Raw genomic sequence first — 13,259 nt, 5'->3', positions numbered from 1 at the left:
ATATAAAATCCTGTCAAAAGATTTTTTTTTTCAAATGAAGACCTTAAAATGTCTTTTCTATTGTTCTCAATTGCCCAGCGATCTCCATTGATTCTCATCCTTTTTTGGTATTCTCCAGAAAGCTCTAGTAACATAATTGGTGGTTTTGGAAATAAATCATCATTAGTTTTGTAATTTTTATATAAGGTAAAATAGAAAATAAATATTTCTTGAGTGGATGATGATAATGCCAATTATGTGCTAGAGTGCCATACACTGTTCCAGTTTCTTTTTTTTTTTTTAATAGAGCAGAAATTACAAGATGGATTTTGATGAGGGTGTCAACATCACATGACTGTAACTCCAGGGCTTCCTTTTTTTTCCTCAATTTAATTAAACTGAGAATGAGTCTCACTGAATTGAACCCTCAGTCCTCCTGCTTCATTCTCCCAAGTAGCTGGGATTATAGGAACTCACCACCATGCCCAGAGATTCCAGTTCTTAAATTATTTCTATGGAACATGTTTCTAATATGTGATTTTTTAAATTTAAAATTATATTTTATTAATTTCTTTCTCATGATATTTAATGTATTTATCTTGAAATTAGTTTATTTTTTAATTAAGTTCATTTTTCAAAACAGGAGCATGAATCTGAAGGTGGAAGAACTCCTTTAATGAAAGCTGCAAGGGCCGGTCATGTTTGTACTGTTCAGTTCTTAATTAGTAAAGGTAAGTTTATATAAAGCACATGTTTTTTTTCCCCAAAGATGTCTACCTATATCCTTAGGCATTTAGAGATTGAGGGATATGGAGCATTTTCGGGGTATAGAATGATATGGAGGAGAGTTACTTATTTTGTTCATCTTAGTATTATCTTGAAACATGGGTTTTTGTTTCTGCCACTGAGAAATTTGTGGCAAATCCCTTTTCTGCTTTATATTTACTTGGGCCTAAGTTTTCTTCTTTATAAAATATAGGGAAATGGTTATAAATATAGCATAGAAAAATTGTTCAAGGTTGAAAGGTGGCAAAATGCATGAAGATTTTAATTTATGACCAGTAATTCTAGTTTGAATACCAAAGACTGTAATGACCAAATTAGCATGTTGTTATTTCCTTTAAATTATTTCTTAGTTATTTACTATACCTAAGCTCTGGTTTTTCAGGAAGAGTTTAACACATTTTTTGTTTAAGAGATTAAAGATTTACTTTTGAGTACATATTGATAACAAAGTTTATATGGCCATATTAAATAAACTATAAATTTGTAATGGTTTAAAGGTAAAAAATCAATAAATGACTGGTCAAATCATTTTAGGCATTTTGAGCATACATTTGTGATAGGTTTATTGCAGTATTTTTAAGAATAGAATTATGACATAAATACTATACCCTCTTTGGTTGAGTTTGACTAACATTATTTCAGTTTGTTTCTGCCATATGCCATAATTCCTTATAGTAATCCAACTCAAGAATAGATAAATAGATAGACTTTGAGTGGAAAACATATCTGTCTTTATTCTCAGACATTTCCTAATTAAAAAAGAAAAAAAGATGGTACTCTATTGTTAGTTCTTTACATATTTAGCCCATAGAGTGCAGTGTGGATTATCTTAATTTTTTTTCACTCATCTTTTCTACCAAAGAATGTATGTATAAATTTACAGGCCTTTGCAAAAATTTTTCTAACTTGTATATTTCTCATTTCTCTAGAAGTACTCCACATCCTCATCAATGTTTGTAATTGTCAATCTTTACACTTAATAGTGTAAAGAGTTAATACTCAAATAGATACTACTGATTTATATTTAGTTTGTATTTTTCCAATAATTAGTTGAATTCCACTTACTGGTCATTATTATAACTTTTCTTGCAAAATGTGTTTTTAGTTTTGATATTATCCAAATTATTCACCCTTTCCTTCATGCTTTGCAAATATTTTGTTTGAAAGACATTAAAATAATAAATAGACAAGGTACAAAGAACAGAATCTTCTAATTTTGATGACATACAAATAACAAAAATTGTCTCTTTAAGATCATGCTTTTGGTATCTTATTTAAGATGTTCTTGTGTGTTGGGCTGGGGATGTGGCTCAAGCGGTAGAGAGCTCGCCTGGCATCCCTGAGGCCCGGAGATCGATCCTCAGCACCACATACAAACAAAGATGTTGTGTCCACTGAAAACTAAAATAAATAATTCTCTCTTTCTCTCTCTAAAAATAAATAAATAAAAATAAAAGGCACTTATTTGGAAAAAAAAAATAAGATGTTCTTGTGTAAACAAAGATCAGGATTTTCTTCTATAGCTATGCTCATTTAGTTTTTTTCTGTAGATCCTACTGATTTATGTAATTTAGGATTGACAGTTTTGTTTCTTCTTATGTTTATATATTTGAACTGTTTTTTTATTTTGCTGCCTAGGAACTCCATTGTAACAATGACTAAAAATTATGATAAAGATCAGTATCTCATTCCAGACTTTAAAGGAAATCTATGTAACATTTCATAGTTAGCTTGGAGAATTTTGTACTTTTAGGATATTTTTAACTATGTAAAATAAATTTGCTAAGACCTAAAAAAAAAAAAAAAAGAACTTAAAATGTAAATACAGTTTTGTATTTTTTTAATGTGATAATTACCCTGAGGGTATTACTTGTTTTGGTTTTATTTTACTGGTTCATACTGGAATATGTATGGATGAAATTATATTTGTCTGGGATTTGCTTTAGAATAATTCAATGTGGCAGAGAATTGATGTGGGGTTATATGAAATGAGGTTGCCCTGTGTTTATAATTGTTGAAGCTAGGTAATGCGTATGTGGGGCTTCATTATTGTATTCTATCTACTCTTAATGATTTTTAAATTTACCATATTTTTAAGAACAAAACACTCTGATCAATGTGATTTTTCATGTCTTCTCTGTTTTAGGAGCGAATGTGAATAGAACCACAGCTAATAATGACCATACTGTACTGTCCCTGGCTTGTGCAGGGGGTCATCTGGCAGTGGTGGAACTACTTTTGGCTCATGGGGCAGACCCTACCCACCGTTTAAAAGTATGTAACTAAAGTGTTTTGGGTTGGATTTTGAATTAATTCTTCACTTGTACACCACAGACTATAATGTATAAGTTGTATTTATAATGCCATTCTGAGTATTAGTTTTGTTTTATTAGAGGAAGTGCTCCTTACTAAAAGCATTATTTTAATGTAGCCAGGACTTGTAAGCTTTTTTTTCTTAAATGATTCTGTAAACTAACTTATTTTTCCCCCTCTATATGATTTCTTTTTAGGATGGCTCTACTATGTTGATAGAAGCTGCAAAAGGTGGCCACACAAGTGTTGTTTGCTATCTTTTGGACTATCCTAATAACTTGCTTTCCGCCCCTCCACCAGATGTCACTCAGTTAACACCCCCATCCCATGACCTAAATAGGGTAAGATTTAAAACTAAAGCATTTTATATTGTGTCTCCTTTATTTTCTTTTGCTTATTGTTTCATTTTAACTAGATTTTTAAAATTATATAATTTTCTTTATATCTTTTATGATTAATGAACATCTGGTGTTACATTCAGATTCTAGATTGATGTGATTTTGCTTTGATTTCTTCTGAAGGTTACAACAGCAACTTAAATTCAAAGCCCATTAGAAAAATGTCAAAGGAGCTGGGAGGTATAGCTCAATGGTAGAGTGTATGGTTAGCATGCACATGCCCCTCCCTGGGTTCAATCCCTAGTACCACCCCCACCAACAAAGAACAAGTCAAGGAAAATAATTGAACTCTAGCATATTTTAAGTAAATATGTTCTTGAGATGACTTGTTAAAAATATTTTTAATAAATCTCTATCTTATTCTTCATTAGCATATTACTTAATGTATTATGTAGGCAAAGGTGAAATAATCAATTTAGTGTTTGTTGTCCTAGGCACCGCGTGTACCAGTTCAAGCACTGCCCATGGTTGTTCCACCTCAGGAGCCTGATAAACCACCTGCCAATGTTGCCACCACTCTTCCCATTAGGAATAAAGGTCAGTTATACTTCTAAAGACAGTTCTTACATGTTGTCTATTTGATAATAAGATTACAAAAATTCTAGCCATTTAAAATTATTTTTCCATAAAAAAATAAATTTTTATTAAGTTGGCATACAGAGTCTTTTTTTTTTTTTTAACCAATGAGAAAGATGTTATTGGGAGAAAAGATAGTAATAGAGCTAATCTATGCTAGAATTAGAAGGAGAAATTGAGATGCTCATTTTTAATGGAATTCTAATTATCCATGATTTCCTCTAATAAATAGTAATTTTTATTCATGTAAAATGTCAAGCTGGGTATAGTTGGTTGATATTTTTATAAATTACTTAAATATCTAATGATATAAGGTATAAAGATTAATCAAGTTGGATCAAAAATTAAAATTTATTTTAAAGAAACTGGTTTAATATAGATTTTTATATCTGGGATACCTTTTCTCAACCAATAATTCAAAGTTATTTCAGATAGACATGTTAATTTCTCTAGAATTCTGAGATCCCTATTTGACTTGTGGATGTTACACCATGCATGTTCTTAAGTTATGTCCCCAAACATTATACCTACCAGTTTGAGTCAAAAAAAATTTTTTTTTTTTTTTTTTTAAGTTTAACCTGAAGAACCAATGCAATTTTTTTTTTTTGGTTTTGGCTACCAATATTCTTTTCCCAACAAGAATGCTAAGTATTTCCACCAGCTCTTTTCAATCACTCTACCAACCTAGAGCCTTGGCACTTTTTTCAATTGGTTGCTAAACCTGTAGCCAGATCAGTCTATTCACCTGGCTGTCAGAAGATAACTGTGGATGGCGTAGTCCAGCATCTTTTCTTCCAGAGAAACTGAATTCCAATTCTCTACTGGCCAGGTAGCTGTGTGAATATTGAATTTATATCTTTCCTTTGTCAGTCTTGAAGATGATAGGCCCTATCAAAGAAAGATGTTTTAGTTGGATTTTAATTTCTTAATACTTCTCAGTGGTTTGGGGCACTCTGTGTGTGTATGTGTGTGTATTTAAAAGGCACAGACTATTAAATGTGGAAAAACCTTGAGGTACAGGTCTAAGTTTTCTCTGCACCGTAATAATTTAGCATTATTTTTCTGTTCTTATGATGAGTTTTTACATCTTTATGACCATATGAAATATTTACACATAATTAGATTTTTCTTTAATTGCACCACTTAGATACCACAAACCTGCATCCCTCTATTGTCTAATTTTTAGCCATGTGATAGTTTTAAAATTCTGAAATTAATTTTCAAAGATTAGTCTATGCACATAAAATACATACATTTTATATTTATGATAAAGAAGGTGGACTTGTTTTTAACTCCTTAAAAGTGCATTTTCACCTTCTATGAATATGATAACTTGGTGCATAACTGTTGGCACTAAACCTCCCAACAGTAACTCTGTAATGAGGATGCCATTCATGTGCACTTCTGAGGGGGTTTCTTTTTCACACAGCTGCTTCTAAACAAAAGTCCAGCAGCCATTTGCCAGCAAACAGCCAGGATGTACAGGGTTACATCACCAATCAGTCTCCAGAGAGCATTGTAGAAGAGGCTCAGGGAAAGTTAACAGAACTGGAACAGAGGATAAAAGAAGCCATAGAAAAGAATGCACAGCTGCAGTCCTTGGAACTGGCACATGCTGACCAACTTACCAAGGAGAAGATCGAGGAACTGAACAAAACGAGGGAGGAACAGATTCAGAAGAAACAAAAGATTTTGGAGGAACTACAAAAAGTAGAACGAGAGTTACAACTCAAAACTCAGCAGCAGCTTAAAAAGCAGTATCTAGAGGTTAAAGCTCAAAGAATTCAACTTCAGCAGCAACAGCAACAGTCTTGCCAACACCTGGGACTACTGACTCCTGTTGGGGTTGGAGAACAGCTTTCCGAGGGAGACTATGCACGGTTACAGCAAGTGGATCCTGTTTTGCTTAAAGATGAACCCCAGCAGACTGCTGCTCAGATGGGTTTTGCACCAATCCAGCCTCTGGCGATGCCTCAAGCTTTGCCTCTGGCGGCAGGTCCCTTGCCTCCAGGGTCCATCGCAAATCTTACAGAACTGCAAGGAGTGATAGTTGGACAGCCAGTACTGGGCCAAGCACAGTTGGCAGGGCTGGGGCAAGGAATTCTGACAGAAACACAACAAGGGTTAATGGTAGCCAGCCCTGCTCAGACCCTCAATGACACGCTGGATGACATCATGGCAGGTGGGTTTATATTGTTATGAGCAGGTATCAAATATGATTTGCTTAAGGCGAGTAAGAGTGTTCCAGAATTTTTTGCCATTGCCCAACTTGAAAACTATTTTTGGACTCTTGACCCATGTATATCTTTAGAAATACTAGTTCAATCTCAGAAGTTTTCAGACGGATACAGGTTGAATTAAAGATTAGTTTCATTCAATACAAATGACTGAAGCTTTCTGGCTTAGCTGAGTAGCCTGGGGATCTAGGTTTTTTAGTAATTGGGTTGATGTTTGATTTTTGCTTTTTTTGTTTTTTGTTTTTCCCCCCTTTTAAGTTCAGGACACTAAAATTGAATTTTGGCTTTTTTGCCTCAGTATTCTCACAAATAAACTGGAAAATTAATAGAAATTGAAGTAAAAAATAGTAGGGCACACACATCAGAAAGTTTATTTAAATCTGTGAATAAAAATAATTTATATCCTAATGCACGAGACTTCAAACCTGATGGATATTTAAAAACAAACAAACAAACAACAACAAAAAATTCAGTATCTTTACAACATTAATAAAGTACCAAACCAAATAGGGTTTGATTATACTGTATGTCAGTGATTTTATCCCCTGTGAATGTACATGTGTAGTCTCTTTCTCACTGTATTATGGAAGATGTTGTCCCCTGATAGTATCATAAATGATATATTTTTAAATGTGCAGCAGAGAAACCTTATTTCATTATATTTAGTTTTATTGGCAAGAAGTAGTTCTTTAGAAGGCTGTTTTAATGATTTTTATTTGGATGCTTATTTTATGTGAGTTCTGTAACAAAGTTGTGGAATGAGATTTGATAGGGTTTTCTGCCACAATAATGTTATACTGAGAAAGATAATTTGAAGAAAGGAAGGAAATTTGGAAAGGAAAAGAAAAAACAAAGGGAATAAATTGTATTTTGATAATTTTATTCTGATTTCTCCCCATTTTTTTATTTATTTATACTTGGATGACTGCCTTTGTCTACTCTTAAAACTATTTTTCAGTAATATCATATTATGATGAAATTATACATTATGTAAATTTCATCTTTTAAAAGAATAAAAGAAAATAAGTTCTGTAGTGTTTAGATATTTGCTAATATGAAGAAACTAGTTAAAGAGACAAAGTTTGTATTTAAAAACTGGTCTAAATTTTCCCAGTCTTTATTGGTCTCAACCTCAGCAGTAATATGTGGAAGCAATAATAGGTGAAATGAAGATTTCTGCTTCAAATTAAGATCTCTGCTAATCTTAATTTGAAATAAGAAGAAATGCTAGCAATAATTAATAGTAATAACTGTAAAAAATCCCAATATTGATAAGTTTATGATTTTTCTGTGGATTTGAAAGTTATTGCTAGTCACCACTAAACTGGTTAAAATAATAAGTAATAAAATTTTAAGTTTTTAAAGTATTCTGTGAAAATTAGAGCACAATAGCCATAAATCCTTAAGTCCTGTGTCCATGGCCTTTAACTTAGATCATAATAGTGTTCTGTTTTGTCAGTCTGACTACCAGATATATAGCATTAAATGTTACTTATCCACTTAATGAAGAATGGACATTCCTTACCAATCAATGTTTAAAAGTTTTATATACTGTCAGTTTACTTAATGTACTTGGGCATAGTTGTCAACAATGATTTGTCAGTTGTACATTTTTTTTATGCTGTTGAGAAGTATCAGAGGTTTGTAAAGTAGTTTTTCTGTTGATTCGTATCCACCTCCCATAATTTTTGTCTGTTTCAGGTATAACTTATATAAGACAAATACTTGTCATACTATAAAAATACTTTCTTTCTTATGCTCATTTATGAAAGAGGAGGAAGAGCAGAATTAAACTATCTACGTGCAGCTAATCCCTAGTACCACTCATGTTCCCAGGTGCATATGCAGGTGTGCACACTTACACAAATACACAAACTCATACACTCTTTTTCTGCAACTTCATTTTTTAAACTTCTCTAGTAGTATATATCCTTTCAGTTGAGTAATGCTCAACTGAAATATATATATTTCACTTTTTATATATACACTTTCATTTATTTCTTTGGGTTTCTAATGTACTAGAGCTACATTAGGCTTTTAGATTTATTTCTCTCCCTCTATGATAGCCTCTGTTATTTATTACTTAGTTCTCATTTATTAGACTTTTAATATTTGATCTCTTTTTCTCTAGAACTTCAATTAATCAAAATCTGAGTCTTCCTTATTCTCTGTACTTGCTAAAGCAAAATTAGTTTCCTGTTTAATCTGTCTTAACATCTTGCCTTTGCTATGATCTTAAGTTCCCTCCTTTCTGTCCCTATCTTAAAATTTTCCTGAGCATGCCGTTTTCTCTTTCTAAAACTAACCTGATATGAAGCCCCACATGTAAAGATTTATACCAGAGTTCCTTCAGGTACTTAAATATTTACATTTGTAATAGGCAGCTATTTAGTTTTAGTAAACCAGTTTCATAAGTACTAAAAGAAAGTCAAATAAGAGGATTGGGTTTTTTTTTCCTATCCTTTTAGATGAGTTGATAAGAACAACCAACTTGAAAAAATGCAATTTTAGTAGAACCTTTAAATTAAATTATACCAGTTGAAATGTGAATTATAATTTAGTCATTCAACACTAAAGCTTATATAGATATATTTTTTAACCCATTTAGTATCATAAAATAAAAATCAGTGATTTGGACAGACTGGTGTTCATACTGTTTAAGCTACTTTTTGTATTTAGCATTTCTGTTTGTGAATATCTGATCAAAGAAGATATGGAGTCTGTTTTAAGAACTATATATGATTTTAAAATTTATATCTACAATATGTATATTAAATTACTTGATCTTTTTCTTAACATATAAAATAATTATATCAAGGTCATTAGATAATAATTTTACATGCCCTTTTCTCTTGATCTGGATCCTTAAGGATTCAAACAGTGTTTTGTTTTCTTTATTTTTCCTTTGACTTTAAGTGAATTTTAAAATGTATAATTGTAGAATGTGTGTTGCTATAATGTATAGTGTATGTTTGTGCCTGAAGTAAGGATTTTATGTAAAGTAAATTTCTCAATTAACAATCATGTTTATAATTGTTATGAGATCAATTTCAGTTTTATTCTTGGCAGGATCGTAACCTCTTTTCCCTGGTTTCAGATCCGGTTGTGAATCATGATTGCTTTCTGTCTGATGTAGTTGATAACTACTTTGGTAACACACACCCACACTCCTGTTGACCATTCAAAAATTAATGCCCATACTTATATATTATGGCATTTTTAATAGTGGGGTGAAAAGGAATGGTGTTCACATTAACTCCAGAATTGAGTCAATGAGGAAATAAATTACCTGCAGCTGAATCTTCATTTTATCCTATGCACCTGACTTAACTAGCTATTACTTACATTACCTATTTGGGTGAAAATAATATCACAGCAAAATCTTAGTTAGAATAACTATTAATAATCCATATTTGAAGGTTAACTGTGTGTATACATTTGTTTCTACCCTAGTCTTTTAATTTTGTCCTCATATATCAGTGTGATTGCCAGATTGATTGTTAGGCATTTTAAGACCCCTCAGAATAATTCTTCTTGTGAGAAAATTTATTTCTATGTAAGGATCAAATTTTTATATTTGAAAAATTACATTTACATTTTAGGGCTATAATGTAGAATGTAGTCATATTATTCCCCACCTGTAGTTAGTAAAAAAATAAAAATAAAAGAGGTTTTGTGTGAGTCAACTATTTTCCCTTTTTGATGTGGACTATTTTACCTTTTATTTTATGTCTAATTAAGAAGTTAAACAATTTTCCATTTGTATTTAATTTTAGTACATAAAAATATTTTTGTTTTTGCTGTTGTTTTGAATTAAGGTTTTATACTTATATAAGTGGGGAATTTTATCTTTCAAGTGGATTATTACTTAGAAAATGGATTACTCTCTATACATATTTATATTGTCCAGTTAAAACCAGGAATATGAGTTATTAGTGCTGTAGTAGTCTCCCATAATATGTTATTTTTAAAAAGTCCTTAATATTTTTTAATAAATAATTCTTAACTATTACCTAACAATGTTTCATCCATATTAAGTGCAGTTATTTTGTTCAACAGCAGTCAGTGGAAGAGCTTCTGCAATGTCAAATACTCCTACCCACAGTATCGCTGCTTCCATTTCCCAACCTCAGACTCCAACTCCAAGTCCTATCATCTCTCCTTCAGCCATGCTACCTATCTACCCTGCCATTGATATTGATGCACAGGTAAGCTCCAAATTAAGTGAGAGATGTTTTTTCATTAGAATTATATCATCATTAAGTATGTTAACCTTCAGTGATTTAAGCCATGTTAGACTGCTTTGTCGAAGACTTGAGCCACAATTATATATTTTAAATCATGAATTTTTTGTTTGTTTTTAATAAAATACCTAGTAGAGACTATTGTCGATAATTTTGTGATGTTCCAGTTTCCTTAATTACCATATAAATTTTTTTTTTAATTTTGTTATAGTTTAGAAAAGGATGTAATATAAAAAGAAATGTAAGATTAATATTTTCTTCTAATACTAAATTTGAATACATACTTTAAAATGCGTAAGGGGTTTCATATAAAATAAAGTGTTCTAGCATTTATTGATAGTATATCACATATACTCAGTTGCATTTATATATATTTTTCAAATTCTAATATTGCTGATTGAAATATATAGTGAATCTATCTGTGCCTATAAAATTTAGCATTTAAGTGATTGTAGGGGAATTAGAAGTACTTATTATCTCTTTGGATTATCTGAAAGAATAATGTGTGGAGGTGAAAAATGTCACCATTTTTAAGTTACACTTTAGAAAACTTGAGTACTATTATCTAATTTCTTTTAAATATTATTTTACTGTGAAATCTCAGGGTAAGGTGAGATTGTGTTTTGTACTGAAGAAAGGCCAAGAGGCCTAACTTACAAGACTGCTGAGCAAGGTGAACGTTTATTGACTTAAGGACTGAGAAAATGTTTGTAGTTTATATAGTTTTTGTATTTTGATTAATTATTGAGGGAGTTTATTACCAAAAACAAACAACAAACAAACAAACAAAAAAACACCTGAGTTTCATGGGGGCGGGGGGCGGGGAGAGAACCATTAAGTGTATATATTCCTAACCTATTAAAAAATAAAATCTCTCTTTTACTAAAATATTTCTTGATAACACTGTGAAAAGGGAGTTTTATTTTTACTTCTGTTCTTGTTTCTCAAATGTCTGTTGTTTTATATATGTTAATAACTTTTTTTCTTGAGTACTTGAAATTTAAGGAACTATCTCATCCTAATCCTTAGACATACATATATGAGGTAGCTGTTCTTCATTACACTGGAAGGAGATCAAGCATTTTGTTTACAGTCACTTATTTGACTAAGAAGTTGTGAGGCTTGGACCCAGATTGTGTGTTTGACTTCAAAAATACCACTCTTGGGCTGGGGGTATAGCTCAGTGGTAGAGCACTTGACCTAGTATATTCATTCCCCAGTTATCCCCAGTTGTGTGTGTGTGTGTGTGTATGTGTGTGTGTGTAGACATCATTCTTAAGTACCATGCTGTACATTCTTTTTTAAACAAGTAAAACATTTTGAGTCACACATGTGTTGAACCACAGATTCTTACAATTAATGTTGGTAGCAGTGTATAATTGGGTTAAACTTGGTGTTGAATTTGCATTACTTCCCCCAGATTTTTTTCTTTTGCTTTAAGCCTATTATATTTAGCCATAAATATTTTTTGAATTTTTATGGGAGCAAGAATTGATAAAGTAAAACTAATCTCTTTTAAAGTGATTAGTATCTATTTCAAATGAAATAGGCACAGAAGATGTGTGTCTAAGTGTGATCGTGATTTTACCAAAGGACATTATTATAGTCAAGGTGAAATGATTTTACTACTCAACTAGTTACCACTATTACCTTGAAAGGTAATTTATAAAATTTTTGCCTTTTAAGCATAGTAGGAATGCCTAAAAAGAAAGATTTGACTGCTTCCTTAAAAGTATCCGTTTTTATCTGATTTCTACATTGAGGTTTTTCATTTGTTGAATTAGCCTAACCTGAGTTAAATTACTTTTTTCTTCTTCTTGTTTGTGTGTGTGTTTATTGTGGTACTGGGAGTTGAACCCAGCAGTGCTTTATCTTTGAACTATACTGCTGGCCCTTTTTATTTTGAGACAGTCTTCCTTGGACTTGTGATCCTCCTGCCTCAATCTCTGAAGTCATTGGGATTATAGGTGTGTGGCACAATACCCAGGCTGAGTTAAATTATTTTCTGTGCAGTTTACTATAAGTGCTGTGATGTTACAAAGTTCCTGTATTAGAAGAAATACCACAATAATATTCAGAAATAATTGTTCACAACTTTTGTCTTTTTCACTTATTTTAAAAATTTTACTAGTTTTTATATCAAGCAGGAAATTTTAAGTGATAAAAATAGAGATTTTTTTGTGGACTAGGATTGTGGCTCAGTGGTACATTCAGCACTTGTCTCGCCTGCGTGAGGCACTTGGTTCAATCCTCAGCACCACATAAAAATAAAATAAAGATATTGTGTCCACCTACAACCCGAAAATATATATTTTAAAAAACAGATTTTTTTGTGCATAATCCATCTGAAACCTTTTTTTTCAAAGAAAAATTATGTGAGTTCTTACATAGTGGGATATTTTAGTTTATATAAGACAAGACTGCTGTAGCAGGTAAATGATACAATGAAAAAATACCAAGATTCATCTTTTTTTTAAGAATTGAATTTTTCTCTAGTAGTTAGATCTTTTGTTCATTTAACACTTTACAAATACAGATTGTGAATTCTTTATGTTTGGGATCTTCTTAGAAATGTTGTAGATTTCAGATTTTAGAATATTTACATAGATCTTACTAGTGAACATCTGTCATCAAATCCCAAGTTCTAAAATTTGAGACTTTTCAAGCATGATGTCAGCACTCAAAATTTCATGTTAGGAATGCTCAACTGGTATTTTAACTTAAAC

At 31.6% G+C, this 13,259-nt stretch overlaps 1 protein-coding gene across 7 annotated transcripts in view; it reads left to right on the top strand.

Annotated features, from left to right (window-relative positions):
- Positions 1-13,259, top strand: part of Ankrd17 (ankyrin repeat domain 17) — a 147,646-nt gene that overhangs the window by 88,846 nt on the left and 45,541 nt on the right. For 4 of the 7 annotated variants that reach the window (XM_071614335.1, XM_071614334.1, XM_027950846.2 and 1 more), the window contains exons 11-16: positions 623-710; positions 2,912-3,039; positions 3,276-3,419; positions 3,911-4,013; positions 5,482-6,234; positions 10,349-10,497. In XM_071614335.1, coding sequence (XP_071470436.1) covers positions 623-710; positions 2,912-3,039; positions 3,276-3,419; positions 3,911-4,013; positions 5,482-6,234; positions 10,349-10,497 — 1,365 coding nt within the window. The remainder of the gene's footprint in view (positions 1-622; positions 711-2,911; positions 3,040-3,275; positions 3,420-3,910; positions 4,014-5,481; positions 6,235-10,348; positions 10,498-13,259) is intronic. The other 3 variants (XM_027950847.2, XM_071614337.1, XM_027950848.2) reach the window with 3 other exon arrangements.

This window comes from Marmota flaviventris, chromosome 7 (genome assembly GCF_047511675.1).
Source record: "Marmota flaviventris isolate mMarFla1 chromosome 7, mMarFla1.hap1, whole genome shotgun sequence".
Taxonomy (NCBI): domain Eukaryota; kingdom Metazoa; phylum Chordata; class Mammalia; order Rodentia; family Sciuridae; genus Marmota; species Marmota flaviventris.
The sequence above is the reverse complement of the archived record's forward strand: the minus strand, read 5'-3'. Positions and strand labels throughout refer to the sequence as shown.